The 27,179-nt window shown below is 36.9% G+C and overlaps 1 protein-coding gene across 3 annotated transcripts in view; it reads left to right on the forward strand.

Moving 5' to 3' along the window:
• The window catches only part of GRIN3A (glutamate ionotropic receptor NMDA type subunit 3A), a 142,385-nt gene that overhangs the window by 46,574 nt on the left and 68,632 nt on the right, over positions 1–27,179 (forward strand). For all 3 annotated transcript variants that reach the window (XM_039855527.1, XM_039855522.1, XM_039855512.1), the window contains exons 2-3: positions 447–1,051; positions 16,972–18,019. In XM_039855527.1, coding sequence (XP_039711461.1) covers positions 447–1,051; positions 16,972–18,019 — 1,653 coding nt within the window. The remainder of the gene's footprint in view (positions 1–446; positions 1,052–16,971; positions 18,020–27,179) is intronic.

Here is a 27,179-nt window from a genome sequence, read left to right on the forward strand (position 1 = left end):
AAAAGTAATTTTTTTTCAATTACTTCACCTCAGAGTAAAATTTAACAAATTTCACTCAGAGTAAAAATTTAACAAATTTAAAATTTAGTAACAGCAATAGTTAGAAATGAAATTCATAAAGGGGACTGTCTGTAAGGAAGTAGACAAGCCTGATAAAAATTTAAGACCAAATGTATGTATGGTTGTGTCACCTCTGACATTTACACCAAGAACGATCTGCTGTCTGATACTCTTAGGAAAAATTATGAAGAAGTTAAGCTGTAAAGAATCAATAATTCCATTAGACAGGAAATACAGCTTTCCAAATTGTGGCAATTCTATCCCAGAAGCGTTTGACTATCACAGGGAAAAATAAAAGATTAAGCCTCATAAGAAAGCAAAATACCTTATGTTACAATCTTTGGCCAATGCTTTCTAATTCTTCTTTTTCATATCTTTAAATACAGAATCCCCTTCACCTACAACTGAGTTTAGAAAATTCATTAAATTCTGATGCTGATGTCACTGTCTCAATCCTGACCATGAACAACTGGTACAATTTTAGCTTGTTGCTATGCCAGGAAGATTGGAATATCACTGACTTCCTCCTCCTCACCCAGAATAATTCCAAGTTCCACCTCGGGTCTATCATCAACATCACTGCCAACCTCTCCTCCACCGAGAACCTCTTCAGCTTCCTGCAGGTCCAGATTGACAGCGTTAAGAACAGCACACCCACAATGGTGATGTTTGGCTGCGACATGGGAAGTACCCGGAGGATTTTCCAGATTATCACCCAGTTTGGGGTAATGCCCCCTGAGGTTCATTGGGTGCTGGGGGATTCCCAGAATGTCGAGGAACTGAGGACAGAAGGTCTTCCCTTAGGGCTCATTGCTCATGGAAAAACAACACAGTCAGTCTTTGAGTACTATGTACAAGATGCCATGGAACTGGTCGCGAGAGCTGTAGCCACAGCCACCATGATCCAGCCAGAGCTTGCTCTCATTCCCAGCACAATGAACTGCATGGATGTGGATACTACAAATCTCACTTCAGGACAATATCTATCAAGGTAGGATGCAAGGCGTGGGTCACATCTCCATTCTTAGGGCTGTGAAAGGAAGTCAAATTTCCCTACCTGTCTCTTTTGCAAAAGTCTTGACTCTGAGTAACTTCAAACTAATATTCCTGAGAGGTTTTCTGGTTATGTAAGGCTAGAATTTCATGAACTGTCATCTGGAATTTTATCTATAGATTTTTAGCATGTAGTGTATAGTGGGGAACACCCAGTCTTGCTTTAGTTAGTTAGCCCCTTACTAACTGTGTGTTCTTAGCAAGTTATTTAACGACTCTGAGTCTCAGTTTTCTAATTAGTAAGCTAGGATAATACTGACTAGCTTGATATATTATAATAAAGATACCATGAAATTATATATGAAAAGTATCTAACACTATGTTAGGCTCATAGTAGATACACAGCAAATGTTTCTATCCCTGGCCATTCTTTCCCATATCAATGGACTAGGACAAATCTCTCTAAACCTATACAAAGAAAAAAATTACTAAAGCAGGAAACACTTTTCTGTCTCCTCCCAGGCATTGATGCTTAAGGCAGTACAGAGTAGTGGTTAAAGACATAGACCCTGGAGCCAGACTCTGAACTTGAATTTTAGCTCTGTCACTTACTACTTGCGTGACTTGGTCAAGTTTTACTTAACTTCTCTGAGCTTTAGTTTCTTATGTTCTATATCCACTTATGTAACTAATAGATCCTACTATTCATGGAGTCATTTTAACAGATAGATAGATGAGATAGATAGATGATAGGTAGGTAGGTAGATAGATAGATAGATAGATAGATAGATAGATAGATAGATAGATAGATGATAGAGAGATTATGATAGATACATACATACATACAACACATACATAGAAAGAACATAGAATGAACTAAGAGTTCACAGGTAAGTATTATGTACATATATATATTATTTTTTAAATTTCAGTACTTTTCCTTTCCGGTTTCTCAATCTGGCTCAAAACCTAGAATGAGAAAGCCCATTTACATTAAGGAAAAATCCATTTTATAGAAATGGTTTTCATGATCCCTCCAGAAAAGAATACCCTTAAAGATGTTTTATTGGGGCCTAGATTTTTCTGACTAGCTATGGTCAGAGAGGCCAAATCAGAGAATTATTTCACTTTCAGAGGTTAAGGCCAAGCTCTAGGCTAGGTCCCATCTTTAGGCAGTCCTATTAGAACAGGACATTTCACTATATTGAGTAACACAAGGTCATCTCATAGTGTCTTGCCTTTTTAAAAGACATGATCATTTGATAAAAGTTCAGGAAGTCCTAAGCATTTTACATTTAATTTTATACACCTGGATTGAGTACCTACTATGTTTAAGGCCACATGCTAAATGCCATATATATAGTACTTTAAGCACGGTCTATATACTCCCTAAGGAATGTTGTTAAGAAAATAAAATAATTAAAAATTTATTTATTAGTGACCTATTAGTGGTAAAATTGGATGTTCTTTCATAATCTGATCTTTCCATTTTTTTCACATTGCATTTGAATCTCCACAAGATTTACTTCTATGCATATTTTTATTTTACAGCCCCTGTCCAGATTTAATCTACTGCTTTTGAACTAACACATAATCGAGGCTCAGGATTTTATCTAAGAAACATTCTCCTTCATAACAAAAATATAAACAAAGCTTTTTTTTTATAATTTAAAATAGTCATTATTTTGAAAGGACAATCATAAAGAGCAGACAGGAAAAAACACTTGTGAAAACTATATTGTTTTTTAGAATCTTTCTGTCTCACTCATGTAAAATGGAGAGCATAAAGAAAAATAATTCTGTTGGATCCTAAAAATATTTAGAAAATACAGGAGGAAATATTTGTTGACTTGGGTTGTCTATACCTCAGGGATTCATTTTATCAAGATCAAACCAATCATTCTGGCTCCTCAAGATTTAATTTATATTAAAGTTATATGCCTCCTTCCACAAGGATCCCATGGCACTTTGTTCATGGAATTATATGGTGGCACTTAGCCCGTTCCATCATCATTATTTTCCTGTGTCTGACTTCTAGCTAAAATATAAATTCTGTTAAATGGAAATATTATTATGCATCCTAGCCACTTAATAGACATTTATTGAAATTGACATAGAAAGAAGGAAAGGAAATTTTCTATTATATTTATATCCTATCTAAATGTAGCTATAGAAAAAAAAATAAGTGATTGATAGGTAAATAAAATTTTGTCTAAATTAAAAACACAGTTGTTGGTTTTTTGTTTTTTTTTTACTTACCTAGATGCCATCTAGTTTTCTTCTGTGCATTTTTTTTTTTTTAATGAAATGTTAGTTTAGTGGATAACCTTTGCCCTTGTGGGTATTTCCACAAGTTTATTCCGCAAACTTTAAAAGCTGTAAAAGGAAAATGTGAGGTTTGGAGCCCGGCAGCAATTCACAATGTATAAGGGTCAATGGCAATATTTCCTTCTTCATGGATGTGTTTGAGAATGAACTCAAAGAACTTCAGGAAATATGCCTAGGACTTCTTAAACACCCTGAGGAATACAGTCAAAGAGAAAGTTTCAAAGTGTTCAGGAAAGGGTCAAGGGAAGTAAGCAAAACCCTGAACAAAATCTTTATAATGAATAACTGAAAAGCTGCCTTAAGCTATAAAACATCTGTGAATTTTTCATCATCCTTATTTATTTTGTTGAATATAGTCTTTTAGAAAGTTCGTTATTCTCAGTCCATAAGTCACATGTGCATACAGTAATTTCTTAATTGTTCCTGAATTTTGTGAGGCTGACCCCACTTCTTCACTGCATAATCAAAGTCTTGAGGATAATGAGCCATGTATAGCGAGTGTCAAAGTTATGCAAGCTTTCATTTCTCACACAGTCATTTTCAGTTTGGGCTGACAGAATTGTTAACATTTTTAAATGTTAATGAAATCACCAAAAGCATGGCTTTTCCAGCATGGGCTTTTAGACTAGAAAAAATCATTTTTCATGGCAGACTAGATAGACCTAATTATAGATATAAAGAATTTTATTCTTCTCAGGTCCCGCACACCAGAGCAAACGTCCATCACGACTAAAAAGGAAAGCTGTGTAGACAAAACCACTTGGGGGGCAAGTTCATAGTATGATCTTTAACAATTTATTTGCAAGTTGTTTTATTAAATGTTAATTATTTGAAGCAATGAAATCTGATATATTGTTTGGTAATAAATTCATAAACACGTATGTACAGCCAATGACTATTTGTTCAACGAGGGTGAGGTAGACAAAATGAAGATTTGCATCCTGCCATTTTGAATCTGACAGCCTAGTGCATGAGGTTGAAAAATAAGTGAATGATTATAAAACAAAGGGATACATGATTCTTAAAATAGAGAGATGTTCAGATACACATAGGAGGAAATAATTAACTCTTCTTGGAGATTTGGAGATGACTGAAAAACTAGAATTGGATCTCGATAAATGAATAGGAGTTTTCTGGTTTGGAGCAAATTCACAGGCAATGCAAATTCGCCAAGACCCAAAAGAGAAATTGAGTACAATTGGAGCATACATTGCATATGAAGAGGATTTTGGCATGATTCTGAAAAAGTAGTTAACTTGATAACATACTACACAGGTCTTTTACACCAAGCTAAAGGAGTTTGTACTGGATATCATTTGAATGCAGAACATTAGCCATGGCATAGTATAAAATCATAATCCTGTAACAAATTAATCAAATATAGTAATGCAGCATAAAAGCCTTATAAGTAATTTTTAAAAAATTAGTGTATAAAATTTTTTATTTCTGACAGTTGGTTTTAACCTTGCCCACATTTACCCCTTTATTACATTCTAAACACTAGATTCTGGTGAAAATGAATAGGAGTTTCAGGACTTACCTGCTGCTGATCCTAGGGTTAAGATTTGCCCATGCTTATCTGAAGGCCTTAGGTGCTAATGAATCTCTTATTCCTGGGGAAAGAGCTCCCTGGGTTACTCATAGCCTGATCAAAGGCAATTATCCTTTAAGAATTCCAAGCGTCTAGACACTGATAGACATCTTGTTCTCCTTGGCCTAAGAAATCCCTGACACTTTGGCTAATTAATCATAGTCCTTGTAGTTATTCTAGCTTCTAAGTAGGGTATGGAATCTTGCCTTTCTTTTCGAACAGCTTCTGCAGTTCTATTCTACATCAAGCAGGCAGTGATTAATTCATTCACAAACATTTGTTGAATCTTACTAATATTAGGCTAGGTCATTGGCTAATGTAGAAACACAAGGAAGACAGAAGCCCTGCTCTTAGGAAGCTTACGATCCCCTTTTTCTGTTCTCCACCTGGAAGAGGATATGCTCCTCTTATTATCTATATTTTTTATACATTTTCTTTGACTTAGCTGTTTGGTTATTATTTTTCATTGGGATACCACTCACTCAACTGGCTATTATACTCTGGCATTAGCAGGCATTTTTAGGCCCCCTCTTCAGTTGTCTTTGAAGAATGGTCCAACATGCTAGAGAGTCTTTTCCTTCCAAACTATGTTCACTTTCATGCTTACATGGTTAAACAATACCAAGATTCACTGGCCTTTTATTAATATTATATATTGCATTTTATATTGATTCTGCACATAATGTTCAGAAACCATTATGTGTCAGGCATTTTTAGGCAGTAGGAAGCTTCAGAAAAAAGACTCAAACAAATATCCATTCAGAAATTCCACAGTGTAAATTGATGATGGTCCCCGTTTCCTCCCTGGATATTAGAAGGGTTCCAGAAGAACTTGAAGCTGCATGATGCAATTATAATTGGGAGTATTTCCATCCACCTTTACAATAATTTACCGGCATTGTTGCCCTGGAAAAATTATTAATCTCTAGAAACTTTAATTTCCTGAACTGTAAGGATTCTTACCTTGAAAAGTTAAGTGGTATGCCTAAGGTAATCCAGCTAGTACTTTATAAGGGAAGATTTAAACCAGTTCATCTAAATCCAAATTCCAGGCTCTTTCAGCATTAATACTGATTTTCCTTAATTGGGATCCCATTACTTTGAAATTAATATTCTTTCAGCCAAAAGGTATATAAACCGGGAGGCATGATTACCCATGCATAAGCATTCTTGTTCTAAGGACCTCTGTCGAGCCAAACTAGTTAGCCCATATGTTTTCACAAGTGCTGAAAAGAAATGCAGTTGCATTGAACATGGAAGCCAGGGTTTGGATACTGATAACACTGGTTCCTTGGCTCAAGGAGAGCCCATTTCTGTAGGATGTCCTACTTTGTCCAGCTGTTACTCCTAGGTTAACTTTGAGTCAGTAGGTGTTATTAATCTTGGGACCAACACTTAAGGTCTGTGTTTCAAGATGTTTGCAACAGGAATCCCTGTCACTGGACTAATTTGGCTAAAATATGAATTTGCCCTTCTTCTATCACTTAAGTCATGCCAAGAGCTGCGTCTGAAATTTTCTCCAAGTCATGGGGGCCTCAAATAAGGAACAATGGAAAATGTGTATTTCCTCGGGACCCTATTTGGATGAATACAGCTTAAATCTGCTTAATCTAGCATCCAGCAGGTATTAAACTGTGGAAATTTTCCAAATTAGGAGAGCTTTCAAGCTTTTATTTACCTGAGAGGTAATTATGTTCTTTGCTGACATTTTTACTTTGTATGCACCTACTATAAAATTTGCAAATGCATCAAAAAGAGGTTTAGAGATAGAGAGGGCAATACTGCATCTTTACTCTGAATTTCAGTCCTATCTCTTGGGCCCACTTCAGTCTCCAGACCCTGTAACCTTTTGTATGGATGCTTGACTGGTAAGTCCTGCACAATGTCCCCTTGCCAGGGCTGTGCTAAGGGAAGGGCTATCGACACCTGGGCTCGTGCTGGGGCCACATGAATTATGTTGGAGTGTTATACAAAGCAACCAGGAGCAGCCCAAGGGATGAGCACAGAGCATAATTGTGGACAAGAGTCAGGGTTCATACCAAAAAGCAAAGGGAAAGGAAAACAACCCAAGGGTATGGAACAGATCTAACTACCACGTGGGAGAAAAACAGAGGAAAAAAGCCCAGCTTGACAGTTGTGCCACATGAAAGCAAGGAAAAGAGAATGCGATATCCAGGTGTCTGATTTTTTAGCATAGTGGCCCCCTCACACACACCAATAGAAACACAGCCCAAAATTTATATTAAAATAGGACCCAGTCACCTAGATTAGTATTTTTTTCTTCTGGGGGGAAAAACATCAAGAACGTCAGGAGCTCTCCTTCCACTCTGCAGTTTCACTTGTAAGTAACTGAATTTTGCAGATGTTGGCAAAACAGACCCAAATGACTCGTATGTATGTACATATGTACATTTAATATGTTATTAAATTGCTATTGTCCATTAACTGATAGAAATCTATTTTAAAAGGTGTTTTGTAAGTTATTTTAAAAAATGGTGCAATCAATAATTATAGTGTGTGGGCCCTCTGCTCTGAAGATTGAGATTTAGCAATTTTTAATTCTTATGAACTTCCTTATCATCAGCAAGGCTTCTCATTAAACTAATTTCTGTTATTGATATTATCCATTATTCAGGGAGAAATGTGCTGGAATTTTAATGCTTTGAACAATCTATAAATTGCAAATGCAAATACTTCCTGGCTGATTGAGCCCCGTTCTTCTGGCAAACTGATGAAGAGTTCTCTTTCAGAGATACATGTCTGATTTGAGCAGATGCGTTTGATTGCATTTACTTCACAAACATTACTGAGCAGTAACTCTGGCCAGGCACTGCGTTATGCCTAAGATCCAAAGATGACTCAGTGAGATAGGTGCTTAGATGACCGTTGAAGTCTCTTCCGGCTTCACAGGCTGCAGTGCTATGAGGCAGAGCAGTGAGAAAGAGAGAATTTGTTCATTCCTAATAACAACTCTGGGAGAGACCACTCTCAAAATGTGGAGAATGTCAAAATCCATGCTTCTGAGGGTTCTACATTCTAAAAAGTCAAAGATGAGGTTAATCAGCTGCCAAATACTTATATATTGGCGTACTAAGGAGGATTCATTTTACATGTAGAAATCATCCAGTTAATATTTAATTTGGAGAGCCGTCCCATGTATGGAGAACAAAATCAAAGCAATGTTCTCTGACAGGACTGGACTATGGGTAAGCTCTGTGGCTAAGAGGGCAAATTCATGTTATCATAAAAGAGAGGAATATACCACAGGGGTCTGCTTCAGTAGAAGAGGCCACAAAGTAAAAGCTGAACTAGTAACAATTTGCTATACAAACAGACAAAGGACCATAAAAAATGGGAAAGACAGCAACAGAGACATTGAAGAAAAATGAAAAGAATAGATGGATTTCAGAGAGTTGTGTGAGAGGGTCTCAAGGGTACAACAACAACAAAATAGTTAACTAGGGATAGTCAATAGCTAATTTAAGACAAGATCTCTTCCTAACAGGACATTATATTGGTATTTCTTTTGTACAAAGTCCACCAAAAGGAAGAGAGAGAAGGAGAGGAAGAGAGGAGAAGATAAAATTTAGAAAAAATATGAGAAAAAACATTGAAGAAATAATGATCTAATCATAGATTAACCTACATGCAGAAACTGTAAGAATGCTAGAGAAAGGGGAAATAATCTAGAGCTTGAGGAAGAGAAACAAAATGAGAATCATTTAGGGAATAAGAGGGTTTAGGGAAAAAATCTTGAAGAATTCAGAAAAAGTGCACGCATGGATTAAAATACAAACCTAAAATATAAATAGCTAATAATTCAGACAGCTAGAGGTCTATGCAGGTTGTGAAAGATCAGAATTGGGTGTAAGTTTCCTAAAAGACATGCGACTATCCAAAAAGAGATAGTTTGAGGCTCCTCTATAGGAAATAGATATATATGAGCTGATACAAAGAAAGTTCCCAAAGGGAAAAAATGTTAAGGCTTTACAGAGCAAAGTAGATATTCCCATGTACAGATATGATTAATGGAAGGCAGCATTATAGGAAAAGAGCAAAGATAAGAAGGCAATTTAATAAGAAATAAAAAGCAAATGCAGTAGTATATAACTGTGGAGGATGTGAGGTTTTGATTGGGAGATTCATTACAGGATTGTAGATATGAATCACATGAAGAAAAGATGGGATTTCTAAACATCACTGGATCTCTTCCCAACTTTCCTCCTCTCTTCCCAGAAAAAAGAAGAATGGAAAACCTTGGGAATATTCCTTTGTCTTATACTAAAAGGGCTTTATTGAGCTTTTCTACTGCAGCCAGTAGATCTGAGCTAAATTAAACATGCCCGAGGAATAAATATTTAGATTCAGTGCGTAGTAACAAGTAAACCTGACAAGAATTAGGTGATGCTGATGGGAAGAGAGTTGGGGAGAATGTCACTAGTAATAACATAACCAAAGATTTCTAATCAGGCAAAGGCAAAAAAAATCACAATTAAGTTCTCCCAGGCTAAAAAATTTTATAGAGCTTTATAGAAAATGAACAAATCTCTCATTCCTCAGGGGGAAAGTATTAAATACGATGAGATGATTATGGGAAAAGAAATTCGGCTCATTTTTCAAGATATAAAAGAATGAGGATACAGATTTTTTTTTAGTGAGACAAAGAAAGCTCCCAAAGGGAAAAATAAATTTTAAGGCTTTACAGAGCAAAATAGATATTCCAATGTACAGATATGATTAATGGAAAGCAACAATATGGGAAAAAAGCAAAGGTAAGAAGGCAATTTAATAACAAAACAAATGAGAGACACAGATATACAAAGAGACAAGTTGGTGAGTGGAAAATGAGCAAAGTAGAAATAAATATACAACCTATAAACAACTGGACATGGAAGAAGACACATGAAGATGATGATGCATGTAAACAACCCATGGATAGGTTCATATGTCTCCAAAATGAAGACTGGAACCAATGGCTTTATTGTAGAACTAGTTCAAAAGCAAGAAAAGATACAAATTTATAATAAATATAAAAACATAATATTAGTAAAATTTTATATGCTGAATAAAATAGATGAAAAATCAAGAAGAAACAAGCCTTAAAATCTTTAAGAATATGACATTATTTGTAGTGTGAGAATTACTTAACTTTAATAAATTTCAGTAAATTTAGAATTGGGGAGAAATCCATAGATGTTCAGATTTTAGCAAGCTTTGGTAAATTTAGTAATGTTAATAAATTGTAGCAAGTTTTAAAAAAGTAAAAGTAATGCATAGATAATATAAATAATCAGATAAATGAAGATAAACAGTTAACATTTTGTTATTAAAGAAGAATATAGGAACACAAATATATCCTCAGCTAAGAAAACCAGAAGAAAAGTGAGAGACCTAGAAGGAATTAACAGGACATAAATCAAAATTAACTGAAAAATCCTTAAATTAGTATAAATGATATGTGGTTCTGTAGCAATAAATTCCTACAAAAATATCAGTTGCCAAAACTGACCCAGAGAAATGGAAAGCTTAATAGAAGAGATTGAAAAATGTAATTAAAGAATTACAATTCTTTTAAATGCCAGACCCAGATAGTTTTACAACTGACTGCTGCAAACTCAGTGGGAAAACAAAACACTAAACATTTCAGTTGAGATTGATCTAAAACATATCTTATGAAATGTTCTTTGCTTTCTATACTTTCAAGAGTAACTTTGGTCTCACTTTGAAAATAGCACAATAAAACTGCTCTCGAATAAATGGTAAGAAGAGAATATAATGAGATCTATAATTTATTTTTTAATTGCACTTAAATAAGTTAAAGCAATCAGAGGTTCCACAAGCTCTCTTGTCCACATCCATATCTACTTGCCTCTGGGCTTTATATTCTCTCTGCCTTCTCTGCGTCTACGATCCTATTTTGGCTTTGCGAAGAATATCACCCCCACTTGCACATTAGTGCACAGTCCCTTTGACCCTCAGGGGCATTGTCTCAGGAATCCCCCCTCTTCTCTCCAACAACAGTTTTTCTGTTTTTACTGATTCATTCCCATCAGCATAAAAGCCTGACCGTTTATATACGTTATACACATACGTTTGTGTTTACACACATACACACGTTTACTTGATTTTTCCTCTCTACCACTATTTTATTTTTCTCCTCTTTACAGCATAATTCTCTAAAGAGTGATCTCTAGTTTCTCTTTTCCCATTCTTCCTTGAAGCTCTAGGCTCCAACACTTCACTGAAATTACTCTAATGAAGTCACCAGTGGCCTTCACATTTCTAAAGCAAATGGCCAATTCTCAGCCCTCATTGTATTTGATGGGTTAGAAGCATTTGACACAGTTAATCACTGTCCCCTCTTTGAAACATGTTATTCACTGGGCTTCTAGAACACAGCCTGCTTTTCTCCTACTTTTCTCTGTCTCTGGTTATTTCTCAGTTCCCTTTGGTAGTTCTTCCTCACCTACACCACCTCCAAATGATGGAGTGCCCTGGACTTACTCCATGGACTTTTTCTCACCTACAAATGCTCACATCATGATCTCATTTGGTCTCCTTAAATACCACGTATAGAGCAATGACGCCCAAGTTTGAATCTCCAGTCCAGACCTCTTTCCTGAATTCCAGATGATCTCCAGCTACCTACTTGACATCTCCGTTTGGATGTCTGTAAGTCATCTCATGCTTAACATTAGCAAAATTGAACTCGTGGTAGTTCTCACCACCTCATACTTGATTCTCTTACTGTTTTCTTTATCTCAATTAATGGTGACTCCATCTCTCCAATTACTCAGGGTAAACACTTTGGTGCCATTTGTGCCTCTCCTTTTTCCCAACAGATGTAACTGAGCCTTTGGCAAACCCTATCAGTTCCAGCTTCAAAATATATAAAGATCCAACTAATTTTCCCCACCTCCACTGCTACCACCTCAGTCCAAACCACCAGCACCTTTTGTCTGGGTGTTTGAAGCAGCTTCCCAACTGGTCTTTTGGCTTCTGCTCTTGTCTCTTTTTAGTCCACTCTCAACAGCACTGTGACAATCCTGTTAAAATGTAAGTCATATCATATTGCTTCTCTGCTCAAAACCCACTAATGGCTTTCTATCTCATGTAGAGAAGAAACGAAGGCCTTACAAAATCCTATTTTCCCATCTCCATTCCCTGTAAGTTTTCACATCTTCAGCTCTCTCATGCCCTTTACTCCTGAGCTTGTCCTCGAACATATCAGACAATTCCTCTTCAAGGACACTGGTCTTCTTGCTCCCTATATAGGGAATACTCTTTACCCCAATATTCTTCTGGTTGAAAAAGTAATGAAAAAGAGATTTAAGCTGAAAAAGGAATTTCCTTTCTTCGGCTCTTTACTCAAATATCACCTTTTCAGAGAACCAGTTTTGGCCTCTCTCGTCTAAATTTTCACCACTACCACCAGCCCTGATGCATCTTATCTTCTAATTCCGCTTTATTTTTCTTCCTTCGCGTTTAGCAGTACCTAACGCCCCATACAGAATACCTATTTATAATATTTATTTTGATCCTTCGATAAAATATAAGCTGCATAGATTTTTGTCTATTTTGTTCACTACTATGTCCCCCAGCACCTAGAGCAGTCCTTGGCACATAGCGAGTATTGTTAAATGAATAAACGACTACGGGTGATGTGTTGTTTTGTCAACATCTTTGTTCATTTTTTTAATGAATAAGGAAGTCCTTTAATTGGTACATCAAGTGTGTAAATGTGGCTTTTAAAATCTATCTTAAATATATTCAACACTGATCTTGCTTATCCTGCTAACTAACTGTCTCAAAAACATTTTTTACATAATTTGCAAAGAGCAAATTATTTTATCTCAGCTCCTGTAGAAATCAACACGATCTTAATTAATGATGTAACTGGGAATTTTTACTAAAGTAATAAGTTACCTCACTGCAGATTAACTAATGAGCTTCATTGTTTTGAGCAGAGTGGTATCTTGGGAGGTCTGCTGGTAAAAAATAAAAATAAAAAGATATATACCTGAACTGCTTTGGTACACTGTCGGAAGCCAGCCGACCAAGTCAAACCGGGTACCTGAATGGGGCAGCGGGGACTGAGAAAAAAGAGAAGACAGACAGGGTGCAGGAGGGAGAGCAGATCTCACAACTGCCTTTCCGAGTTTATTTCTTAACCTCCTTTTAAACACAGTCTGTTTCTTTGTGCATTTCAAAACAACACAAAAGTAACATCCTGAAGATCCAGGTGCAATTGACACTCCCTTCCACACTCCCTTAGGCTATACTTAACCTTCTTCTTCCTGAAATTCAACAGAACCAGCCTTTACTTTTTTATGCAAGCAGGCCTCCTGAGATAAACCATGCACTCTTTTGAATTTGGGGAGCTTTGGCTCCCTACAGTACACACTCACCATGTCAAGGCATAGTGCTAAAACAGGTTCTCACTCAGAGTGAGCTCAGGCCCAGGCTCTAAATTTCTCCTTAAAAAATTTACGATTACTTCCCCCACTTTACACCCACATTGCTCTATGGGCTTACACAGAGCCGATATTCAACTAAATACTCCAGATCTTATTTACCTGACCATCCATCAAGCCAAGTTTTACACATTCTTAGTATGATTTGTGAACTAAAATGCAACCCTATGCATTTGGCTATCTTAAAATCACTGCTTTTCTTTTTGAAATTATGTACCTCTTGATTATGCCACCTTCTCTCCACTTCTGCTATTATTTTAGCCCTTGTTACCCTAAACCCCTTGTGAAACAAGCAGAGAGGAAGAGAGGAAGCAAGAGTGGGGAAGGAGCATCCTTCCTCACATTTGAAATTACACTCTGCCCCCTCCTCCTTCCAAATCATATTCTATATAGCTAGGGGGTAAGAAAAAAATTTATCTAAAATCAAATCTGATAATCATGTGTCTCCACAGATGAAATTCCCTCAATGGCTCTCCATTACCTTCATTGTGGCTTCAGACCTTTTGTTACTCCTTTTCTACCTTTATCTCCAGCCTTATTTCTCACTGCTTTATCATCACACAGTTTGCCCTCTCTGTCTCTGGCTTTTGCGCAAGCATCTGTCTCTCCAGGTCGACAGCATCAGGCCCCAGCTTTTCTTCCTGGCTCACTGTTGTTCCTTCAAGACTCAGCTCCGGCACTTCTTCCCCTAAGAAGCCTTCCTCCTCTTCCCTAGAATAAAACGGGCAGGTGAATTCCTCTCTGTTCCCATGGTACCCAGATTTACCGTTATTATGAAGCTCATTACTCTGGTTTAGAATTGCTTATTCACTTTGCTTTCTCCCCATTCCTAGACTTTGAGCTCTTTGGGAACAATGAATGTGTTTCATCTCTGTAACTCTAGTGCTAAGAACAGTGCTTGGTATTTGTATCAGTTTATGTTGCCAGTGAAATAATTCCTGATTTTTCTTGTTCACCCAAAAAGAGATCAAGGCAAGATAAAAATGAACAGGGTAGAATTTGATTTCAGCAAAACCAGGATTTCAACGGTTTAATCTTTTAATTAACATAGCATCGAAACTTTGCTATGCATCGTCATTGCATTACAAAGCATGTGAAGTACAGCTATAAAAGCTATCAATGAGATCATTCTAATTTATGCTCACCATAAAACTGAAAATAAAATAGAAATAATCTATCATAAGTGGAAATTCTCTGAGACCCAGTTTCTTGGTGCCAGTTGCATAGTGAAACAAGCACTGGATTTTTTTTGGTCTGGGGAAATAGAAAACATTTAGATCCTTGATAGATTTGCCTTTCTGTCACAAATTAATGCCTCAAAGACAACCACGCATTGTCCTTCAGTCAGGGCCATTTCGAACGTTATTTAACAACCCCCATAACAAAGAATGGTTTTACTGGAATGAGGGAGTTATGTAATCTCTGAAAGATTTCCGATGACTTCTAGCTCCTTCTTCTCTGACATAACTTAAGTATATATTCATTGCTAGTCTTTCAAGAGTCTATCCAGTTAAAAATCTGTAATCATGAAGCCCCAAATATTCTTAAAATAATGAAGGATTCCTCTTTCTATAACTTTAACTTTCCTTTCCCAATCACTAAATTAACTAAATGAAATTAACCTATTTATTATTAACCATTTTATTCCCTAGGCTGTCAACAAGTGCGTGTGTGTGTTGTATATTTCTTAACAGATCTGAAAGTAGGTTGCTTATCAAAAACACAATCATCATCATCTTTTCTTTATAGTACCTGGGTAATTATCAGTTGATTAATCTGTGTATTTTAATGATTTGGATCTCTACTTCTTCAAAGAAACAGAAAACTGCTTTAAAGTCCAAGATAACTGAGACTTCATTACTTGTAAAATTGAATTCATTTTAAGTGGTAGATTCCCATTGAGAAGTGCTAACGTGAATAATTACCTTTATATGCAATCTACCAAAATGAGTAGTTTCATTTGCATTTAGTGATAGCAGCATCTTCAAATGTGATTTACATTTATATCTCTAATAAAAATGAATACATTCTTTATACTTTCTGATTTTTCCATCTCCCTTCTGTGGCCGCATAACTGCTTACTGCTTGTATTTACATTTGTAAATTACTAAGTAATGCTTCTGGCAAGCAGTAGATGAATGTATTTTGCTGAAAGCCTAGACTTATATCACCTGATACCTCAAAAAAATCTTTTATGGTACATTCCACATTTCGATTTAATTTCTTTTAATTTGAAATGTGTCTCTAGTAGCCTCTAAGAGTTTATCATAATGTAGTTTTTGTGTCTCCAACTAGGAATGTCCTACTAAAATATGAGAAAGTGACCTGGGGACAGCCTTGATTGAAAAAAACTTGAGTGACATTAAATAATAGCTACCATATCTGGAATATTTGTTCTATGTAGGAAGGTGTGGTATACACTTTTCGTTCATTTTTTTCCAACACTTAAATTTGGAAGAAGTATTATCTTCTCCATTTGTTGATTATGAAACTGAAGCTTAGAATTTAGTAAATTGTCCAAGGACAATGTTAGAAGGTGGCTGGACCAATATTCAAACACAGGTGTCTCTGGTGTCAAGTCTGGGCTTTTATTCTGACGAAAGGCCATAATTAAGAGTACAGAGGTGCCACAAAATTACATGGTACCTTTTACTGTCTTATCTTCCCAGGCTCAAGGAACACAGAGGCTCTAACCAAGCATTTTTCTGTCTTGCTCATGTCATAACATACATATACTGACAGTGCTCAGGTTCACATGGTTAGGAATCCGTATATCACTCCAGTTGGTAATTTTCCTTTCTTTGACTTCTGGCAGATACTCTCCCTGAAGCCAGAGCCAAAAGTTTTTCTCTAATGATTTCGAAAGAGGGTAGCTTGAGGCTCTGGGAGAGCTACAAATCTATTTATCATCCTTTTCTTTGTTCTATGGATGATAGAGCCAACATGCAGCTATAACTGGCCTCACAGGGACAGATGTATTGATTGTTTCCACTCTACCAAGAGAAACACTGGTAACAAGATTTGACTGTTTTCTAGAATTATGAATGCAAGTTTTAGCAACGATAAAAGTATATGAATGCTTAGCAAAACTCATGCCTCGCACCAAAAAGATATTGATTGAACTAATTTAGTTGCAATCAAATGTAATGAACAGTAGAAATGAGACATGTTGAAGATGCAGAGAACTTCCATAGCTTGGAAAGTTGTGAGAATACATAACTCACAGTTTACAACAGAAAACAACACATCCCTTAACCAGGAATAAAGAGATTTGGAGTAAGACCAAGAGCCAAGCACCTAACGCAGATGTTAGAACTTGAGGATGACATCTCATTCTCTCACTAAAAAAGGACTCTTCTAGAAAGAGTCCAGCTTATCGATTCCTGAAAGAATTATAGGAAATGCCTTTAAAAAAAAAAATTCAGAGTATCTTTTTACTAAGATAGAGAAGCAAAAATGAGCACTGTTCCCTGTCTTTGGCTTCATCTCTCTTCCTGACTTTTTGCTTTTGCCCCTCTTTGCCAGGTTTCTAGCCAACACCACTTTTAGAGGCCTCAGTGGTTCCATCAAAGTAAAAGGTTCTTCTATCATCAGCTCAGAAAACAACTTTTTCATCTGGAATCTGCAACATGATCCCATGGGAAAGCCAATGTGGACTCGCTTGGGCAGCTGGCAGGGTGGAAAGGTTGTAGTGGACTATGGAATATGGCCAGAGCAGGCCCAGAGGCACAAAACCCACTTCCAGCACCCACGTAAACTGCACCTGAGAGTGGTTACCCTGATTGAGCATCCATTCGTCTTCACACGAGAGGTAGATGAAGAAGGCTTGTGCCCTGCTGGCCAACTCTGCCTAGATCCCATGACTAATGACTCTTCTATACTGGACAGCCTTTTTAGTAGTCTCCATAGCAGTAATGATACAGTGCCCATCAAACTCAAGAAGTGCTGCTATGGATATTGCATTGATCTGCTGGAAAAGCTAGCAGAAGACATGAACTTTGATTTTGACCTCTATATTGTTGGGGATGGAAAGTATGGAGCCTGGAAAAATGGGCACTGGACTGGACTGGTGGGTGATCTCCTGAGTGGGTCAGCCCACATGGCGGTCACTTCCTTCAGCATCAATACCGCACGAAGCCAGGTGATAGATTTCACTGGTCCTTTCTTCTCCACCAGCTTGGGCATCTTAGTGAGGACCCGGGACACAGCAGCTCCCATTGGGGCCTTCATGTGGCCACTACACTGGACATTGTGGCTGGGGATTTTCGTGGCTCTGCACATCACTGCCGTCTTCCTCACTCTGTATGAATGGAAGAGCCCCTTTGGTATGACTCCCAAGGGGCGGAATAGAAGTAGAGTCTTCTCCTTCTCTTCAGCCTTGAATGTGTGTTATGCCCTCTTGTTTGGTAGAACAGCAGCCATCAAACCCCCAAAATGTTGGACTGGAAGGTTTCTGATGAATCTTTGGGCCATTTTTTGTATGTTTTGCCTTTCTACATATACGGCAAACTTGGCTGCTGTCATGGTAGGTGAGAAGATCTATGAAGAGCTTTCTGGAATACATGACCCTAAGGTAAAAACTTCTTTTTTACTCTAGTTTTCTTTGTTGTCTGTTATAACTCCATATATTATGTCTTATATTGTAGTACATCTATGTTCTTTCATCTAACTCAAAATATTCTCTCAGCCATCTATAGAGATTAGTCCAAAAGTCTTTTGCTTGGTGGAAGTAAATATTTTATTGTTGTATTAAATGAAACAAAAAGTGCGAGGAGTCCTAGGGGATGTTTGTTCTAAAGAAAGTCTTTCTGGTGGAAACATCTATTAGCACAGTTTTTTCATGTGTTATTTGACTGTCTGACAAAATGGCTATCAGAAAATAGTCTTACAAAGTATTTTTACCCAAAACAGACTTCAAAAACTAATTGATTACTTTTCTTAGGAATTAATGGAAATAAATAGTAAGATCAATATTTTAAATAGTAAAGAATTTTTTTCATCATTAAAAAATAGTAAAATGGAAAGAACTAACATTTTATCCCAAAGTCAGATGCTGGAGAACTCGATGTGTATAGAACAGGGAATACTGAACTGAGGTGGCAGGATTAGCTAAGAATGGGGTGTCCTTACAGAATAAGGAAACTTGTATAGCTGACCACCTTGGGTTGAGTGCAAGTTGCCAACAGTTACATTACAACGCCCAAGGATATTTAAGAAAATAGTGTCTACTCTAGGCTGCCTTTGATATCCTAGACATTTGATCCTAAGAGTAGAAGGGAAGAGAAGGTAAACAGATAAAGCGGTGCTGAGTTTCATAAATCAGAACCAAGGATGGCCAAAATTAAGTCATGATGCTATGCATGAGAAATCTGAAACCATGATTATTTTAGGGGATTAAAAAGAAAATCATAAAGATAAACTATACAAAGCAGTAACACAGTTTTTTAAGCAACAATAAACAATCATTCCATTCCCCACTTTACCAGAATAAAAAGGTGAAATTTTTATAAGTCTAACCTAGCCCACAGGGCAAAGTGAGCAGAAATGGACAAAGTCAACTTTCTGCCACAGCTAGTACATTGTTAACGAAGTGAGGCAAGCCTCAATCTAAACCGTTTTTAATTTGAGATAATAAATGAATTTCTACTAAGATTCCCCACCCACAAAAAAGTTTATATCTTTCCTACTGTTGTTTCTATATTAATGTCTCTCATTTATAGTTTGGAGTGTGTGGTTTTTTTTTTAATATATTTAAGACACTCAGTACTCAGTATCTGAATCTTTGGGGAATAATGTTGGTGACAGAATTGTTCAATTTTCATCCAGATATGTGATATTATGCAGATGACATAATGTCCTCACTTCCCACAGAAAGACGTGATCAAAATAATTTCCATAACCTTTCAGTCACTCAACATTCATTTTTAAATATGTTACAGTTATTCACATGCATGAGCACTTTTCGCTCCTACCAATGCTAACTTCTTTGAGAGACTGAATCTTTTTCTTATACTAACTGATGTAGAGAAATTCAGAAGTAAATAAGTCAAGCAGGAGAGAAAAGATTATAAACACAAGGAGAAACAACTTAGAAAGTTATACACATGCCAAAGTTAAAAACAAATGAAATACTGTCGAAGTTCAAAGAAAGGACAAAGAAAGGATGCACTTTAGTGCATCAAGGAAAAGCTTAATTAATAAGATAAAATGTGTGCTTAACCTTGAAGAATCTGGACATGTCCTCAAGGGAGGAGGAATGGACATTCCGAGCAAAAGAAGAGAACAAATTTCTTGGAGGTGGAAAGTACAAGGCACAGTCAGGATATCTTGAGGAGTTCGGTTTAGCCACAGCATGCTACGTGAAGGGAAGGAGAAGAGCCGAGTCTGAAAAGTAAGTTTGGTTGAGATAACAGAGGATCTTTGACATCAGACTAAGAAAAGTGAACACCTGACAATACAGATCTCTAGACATTTTTGAACATGGAATAGCACAGAGGAGCAGTCTTCATTTAGGACGGTTGCTTCGGCAGCATCATGTAAATAAGATTAGAAGAGAAAGACAATGAATGGAATCGAAGTTATAGCTATAGTCACTGATAGAAGAAAAGACGTAAGAAATATGTTAGTGATCAAATCAATAGGACTTGGCAATTAATTGGGTGTGAGAGGCAACAAAGAAACGTCTTCAGTTGCAGGCCTGAGTGCCTGAGACGATGGTACCATTCAAAGAAGCAGAAAAGGCAGTTTACAAGCTAGAAAACATAGTCGTCAGTCCAGTTTCATACATAACATTTAAAATCTGTCTTGAACATCCACGTGAGATCCAGCAGGCATTTGAAAACATGGAGCCTGAGTTCAGGAGTGAGATCGAAACAGGTGGGAATCCTGGGCAGAGAAGTGTTGCTGTGTGTTAAAGCCCTTGGGGAGTATGAGATCACCAAAGGAAATAGGGAGAAAACTGTTGTTTGAAGAAAAGCAGCAGGCATAAAGAAGTGCCAGGATGTTGGAGTGTAGATCTGTGGAATGATGAGGTAAGAGATAAGGAAATAAAGGTGTCCTGTGGCAAAGTCGTTCAAGCCCTTAAATACCTCTCCATAGACAGAATTTTGACTTTTTGTGACGAAGAGCGATATTATTCTATCTGCCATGTCTAACTTCTTGCCAGTGGTTATCAGAGAAGTCAAAGGCTAATCAATGTCCAGTCCAAACCATGAGAATTAGCAACTGTGTGTGTGTTAACATCTGATGAAACTGGACTTGTGTGGGTTTCTTTTTTTAGTATTTCTCAAAATTTTGTTTTCATTTTTCAGTTTCACTTGATAGCATTTTAGTTCTGATGAGCGAAAACATGCCACTTACATAAAAATCACAGATCTTCTGTGGTTCTCTTAGGACATTTGTTTTTCTGCTGTAAGGTGAAACTCTCCTAAATCTTAATAAGAGATGATAATATAGAGTATTGGTAACACTCTGATTCTTTCAGCCCTTACTCACAGTCTGTCTCATTGCTTTTCCTATCCTTTCATCTTCTTCGCCTACTGGATATTAGGACGGTTCCCATTACACCATGCCGCCATTTCCATCCCGTTTTTACTACTCACGGCTCAGTTAGCTCACCTCAGGCAGGTTTCCCAGTGCCCCCATAGTGTGATCATGAACACCTGCCTTCTTCCCTTCTCTAGCTCTTCTTTAGTCATCTCAGGATAATCTCTCCATGTCTCCCTGTTATAACTTTGAGAATAACAACTCTCAGACTTCCCTAGAAGAATTTTATTAAAGTCTGTGCTCCTGGAATTGACGTCTTCCATTCCTTAGACGCCATCTAAGCACCCAAATCTCACCTAAATCTGAAAAAGAGTAGACTCTGTAAAACTATTTTTCCATTGCATATAATGTTTCAAATGATAATTATAGTGTTTTCTTATTTCGTGTAAAGAGTTTATATTTCTAGCCCAAAATTTGGGCTATGGTTTTGTTTGTTTTTTTAATATATATATCAGTCTTGGAATCTAAACACCACTTTTAAAATATTACTATGGGAAAATATATTTGGATGAAAACCTCACTTAAAAAGTAATATTTGTGATCTGTATTTATACACAGTTCATCAGTGAATTGAGTCCTGCTGCATAAGTATCTGTAATCCCTGATATCCGATAACTTGCTATGAACATAACAGCTCTATTTTTCTTCTTGACCATAATTGTTTAGCATGCTGTTGATACATTTAACACAATTAATAAAACTGTTAAAAGTTAAGAATGCGAACATTTATCACCATTTCAGAGTTAAGGTTCACTTGCTTCAACCAATTTCTTTGAATCAGAAATAAAATTAAAAGCAAAAGACTGTGCAGAACAGACCGATTTATGATTCGCTACATGTTGCAGCAGCCAAAACAGAGCTGGAATATTTTTTTTCTGACAAGGGGTCAGAGGGAGGAAATAACCTTGATGTTGGCTGCTCCTACAGATAACCCCAAGGAAGAGAGACTGGCCTGCTCTGCAAATGAAATTCAAGAGGATGGTGTCTATCCTCACTTAACTATTTTCGCCAGAATAATTTATTTTGTTCTAAAAGTAATATATGTAGCTTCTCATGGCCTCCCATCGAGTCTTTTGGGAAACAAGCTCCATGCTTCAAAGCAGGGGGTTTCTGCTCTTAAAGCATGAGACCATGAAAGAAAGAATTTATGAATTATATATTTAATAGAGATTATATGAGTATTTCTCTGCAATAAAACTAGCAGTATTCGTCATAGGCAATGCAGAAAACAGAGCAAAGTGGACAGATGAAAACAAGCCCCCATTGCCTCATCATCCACAGTCATTTCCTCTTAGCATTATGGGATGATTGACAGGTAGATAGAAACTGCAATATTATTTTTATCCAGTGAGGTCTTCATCTGGGTCTATGACCTAAGGTATAGACCTGGACATTTGTAGAACCTTCCAGCCATTGACATTCAACCTGCTGAGGTATAAGACAAGATGAGAAAATCACTCCCTAGATTGTAAAGTACAATGGAAAATAAAACCTCCCCTCACAGAGTTGAAAGGATACATGAGCATTCAAAATGAGCTATTTGCTGATTTCAGTAGAGCTTCTAGTTCTTTTCCAGCTTTTCATATAAAATGCCCCCTTTAACCCTGTTTCTCTACTATATATTTTTAAATGTCAGTTCCTCAGAGAGAATAGGAGGCTAGTGTCATTTTTATATAGGCAAATTATGGTGCTACTTTAGAAAAACAATCCTTGTGAACATTCGAGTAAATATTAAAAATTAAATAGACCTGCCGTTAAGGCAGGGGCAAACTTTAACCAGAAATATTAAAGTAAAGAAAATGATAAGCACTTCCCAAAATAATAAAAACCACCTTTATTGATCTTCATATAACAGCATGTCACTGCCCCATAAAACGTATGGATTTATATAATAAAAGTTGGCCTTGAAAAAGGGAGGGATGCCAAAACTCCAAGGCAAACAAGATATTGAAAATGGAGTTTGAAGTGAGGGGAAAGAACTGAACTACACCAAACCATTCATTTATTCTTTCTTTAATTCATCCAGTAACGACAACTTTTGTTTCAGGCACCAGGCTAGGTAGGTAGCTGAGAACTTAGTAGTGAGCAAAACAGACACTGTCATTACAACATGGAGTTTAGTGGGAAAGAAAGACATTAATCAAGGGAGCACATAAAGCAGCTAATGATTTAAATCATGGTAACTTACTGTAAAGCAAAATTACAACAGATCTGAGAGCCTCACAGGTGACCCAATCTGAATGAAGAATCAGAGAAACGGCCCCACCCTCACCTCTTCCCGTGAGGAGAGTAAGATCTGGCTGAGATCTGAAGGATGTAAATGAGCTAAAGGGGAGTTCGGGGTGTTAAGAGAAGAGCATCACAGGGGGACCTGGCAGCATGTTCAGATACCCCCAGACTGGAGGGAGAGGGGTGCAATTGCGCTGAGATGTTACAAAGTCAGAAGGAGGGCACAAGACTAAGACAAGTAAAGTAGTAGTGGGTTTAGATCACCAGACATTCTAGAGAGAAAATTTCTCAAAAGAAGAAAAATCCAAGAAATGTGACCGTCTGAGGAGAGCTGCACTTCCCATGGGCTCCATGTACTTCCAGATAGAAAGCAGAACGGGAGAAACGTTCCACTCACTCTGGCAACAAAAATTCATAGCAGATCAGGGAAATGTCCTCTATAAGAATTGTGTTTAAAAAAAAAAAAAACTCTTAACATACAAACATAAAAGATGGCTTATATAAAAAGTTGAATGTGCTGATCATTGCACACATCTTGTCACTGTACTAAACTACACTTAAATGAGTGAATTGTATGGTATGTGAATTATATCTCAACAAAACTAGTTTAATAACAAACAAACTGCCATATAACCAAAGCGGAAGACTGAATATTTGAAGATGTCAAATTTTCCCTTTTTGTTTAATTTTTGTTCAGTCTTCTAAAAAATAATATATTAGTGTTAATATGAAAATAGAATATTCAAGAGATTTGATATTGAAAAACTTAATATTAGTAAAAATAACAGGAACAAAATGATATTTTTATCTATCAAATTAGGACTCTTTTTACCGATAGTTGTCAATCTCGGTGGAAGCACAGTAAGATGGGCACCAGCATACCTTTTGTTGGGAGGGTGAGTTGGTACGATATGTACATAAATCAATTTGGCTATTTGTATCAAGAGCCTTAAAAGGGTTCATGCCCTGTCGGCCTTGACTTGTGCTTCTAGGAATCTGTCCAAAGGAAATAATATACTAACAAGTATTTATTGCGAAGATTCCCAACAGTCTTACTCAAATAGCAAAAACTTGAAAGCCATGTAAATGTCCAACAGTAGCACAATTAATACATAATAATATTCCTATGTGCTATAAAAATGTAGCCAGTAGAGACGATTTTGAAGAGTTTTAAAATGTCAAAAAATCGAAATATCGTATTAAGTAAAAAGTTAGGATACAAAGCCACATACTATGATTCTAATTTTGTAATATGCATATGTACACACTATAAAGAGAAGCGGCTAGAAGGAAACATAACACAATGTCAACAGCATTGATATCTGAGCAGTGTAATTACAGGAAATATGTATTTTATTATTTCCACTCCATGTTTTCTGCAGCATTCATGTATGGTTTATGTAATGAGAAAGTACATAATAAGCCAAGTAAGGATGAAACTAGTTCGGACGGGAGACAGTGATCCCAATGACAGTGTTTGCTCCACTTGCACTGCTGCTGTCTGCAGCCTTTCAAGTGCAGGGAGGGTGTGCTCCCCAATGAGCAGCACTTCTGTAGTAAAATGTTTTCATCTTAAAGATGCTGTCTGTCCACAGAGCCCTTTCAAAGCAAATTTTTATTCCCACCCAGTTTATTCCCTTCATAGGATTTAACACAATCTGAAATTGTCTTGGTATCTATTCGTCGACTTTGTAATTATCCCACTGTGTCTTGCTCATCATTGGATCTACACAGTGTTGGGTGAAAAGTAAATATTATGTAAATGTTGTTCCATTAATAAATGGATGAAAATTGACAGTATTGTTGGAATAGAGGTATAGCCTTCTGCAGGGATTACTTTGAAGTCAATGCTTTTGGTAAGACCATTCATAACCATTCTCATATGAGATACTATGGAAGGAATAGAAAGAAAGCTCCAGGAAGGGGCAAGATACTATGTTACAAAGGGCAAAGTCTCAGTGTTGGACAGATCTCAGTTTAATATATGCCTTAGTCATAGGTTAGTTGTGTGAAGTTTAGTAAGTTACTTGCCATAGCCTCTGTGTCCTTATTTGAGAGCATTACAGAAGAAAATAGATGTGAAACATCTAGCTGAAGTTCTGATTCCTTTCACTAGATGATAAACCTCATGAGAGTGGAGACCAAATCTGTCTTATACACCTGTGTCCCTAAATCCTAAGCATGTGGCAATCGCTTACTTAGATAAGCATTGGGTAAATAATGGACTTCGCCATGAAGCCATGCACAGGTACCCAACATGTGTACAGCAGGACAGAGACAGAGTGCAGGAACAAGACCATGATGCCCATCTCTGAGCCAAAGAAAGGTAGGATCCTTGAATGGGAGCATGAGACAGATAATGCTGCCACAGCCTTGGTGATTCTGGGTAGATCGTGGAGTTAGGTCAGAAACATTTAGTGGTTCAGTAAGGATGAGACACACAGTACATGACACTTATTAGGAATTGAAAAATGTGTATTTCCCTTCCCTTCCCGAATGTTCTTCAATTAAAGGAACTTTAGGAAAACCTTCAAGACCTGGCTAATTAAGGTTGATCAATGGAAAACTGAACAAATGAGCATGTGATCTGTTTATGTCCTCATTTTGTTCCAAAATAATTTTGAGATGGTGTCTTTATAGAATTTTTTAAATAACTATAGCTTTATTACTTTCAAATAGATACAGTAATTCATACTAACTGCAGCAAAGAGTTTTCGATTAGACACCCTGCTGGGTTTGCTTTAATGAATGTTTAAGATCACTTCCTTCATTTGAATACAAATAGAAAATATGTCAAATTTTTGCAAACCCTTCTCTTAAAGTAGGGGAAAATTGGCTTTTAACTTTGTTTACATTATTAACCTGCTTAGCAAGCACTGTCTTTATACATAGATAATTTGTATACCAATGAATATGTCATAGTCTACCTATAAATAGTCACATATATCTTATATAATTATAAACAATTATCCATATATATATCTATGGACTGTGTATTCACATACATACATTTATATTATTTTAAAAATTAATGCAAGGTAATAGACACACTCATTTGTAATTTAAGAAAATTAAGTTACTCCAGGTCAGTCTTGGACGTAATGTGGAAATCACCTGGCTTCAGCCCCCAACTGCAAGTAAGCCGTGCTCCCACCCTCTGCCTCCATCCTACTGGACTCGTCTTGGCCTCACAACCATTCAAACCATTCAAAAACATTCTCACACTAGCTTTTATGGAAAGAGAGCCCCAGTAAGGGGCGATGAACTGTGATAGGAAGGGCAAAGTCCGGGTTTTGGACAGATTGAAATTTGATGCAGTTTAGTTTCGATGGTTTCTCCATGAAGAATCTCATTTTCATGCTCAATAAATGTCTACGTGTATCTGAAGAACTTGCCAGCAACCCCCAAAGGGGCTCTTTTTCTGTCTAAAATACAAATTTTAGCTCCATGCACAGTACTGATTAAGGGAATGTTGGATTTTTGTAATTTAGCCTCAACTTGGCCTTTTGGTCCTTAATCAGGTCAGGAGTTAGCATGATCTAACCACCAATGTATCTTTTGGCAAGTCAGGAAGCTGAACTGTGAGTTCAGCTCTATTGTTAACTCAGTATGGGAAATTTGGCCAGTTAGGGCTCTGTTTTCCCAGTTGCTATTAGCCTGCTCCAGCCAACTGCACATGTGTGTGTGTGTGTGTTATTCATAACCTAAGTTCAGAAAGACATTTTGTCAGAATCTATTAATATTTTTCAAACTCAAGAAATGCACTTAATGGCATTGGCATTTTATCAGAAAGCTGCTGCCTAAAAAATGCCAAATAACATAAAATTGTAACAATGCCAATCAAAACAGGACCTATCGGTGTTTTGTTTGTTTGTTTTTTAATTATATTTGAGCTAGAGTTTTTTCCCACGCATGAACTGAAGACATAGAATTAATGGAGGTGAGTCTACTGGCAAATA

This window comes from Pteropus medius, unplaced genomic scaffold, assembly GCF_902729225.1.
Source record: "Pteropus medius unplaced genomic scaffold, Ma_sr-lr_union100, whole genome shotgun sequence".
Taxonomy (NCBI): domain Eukaryota; kingdom Metazoa; phylum Chordata; class Mammalia; order Chiroptera; family Pteropodidae; genus Pteropus; species Pteropus medius.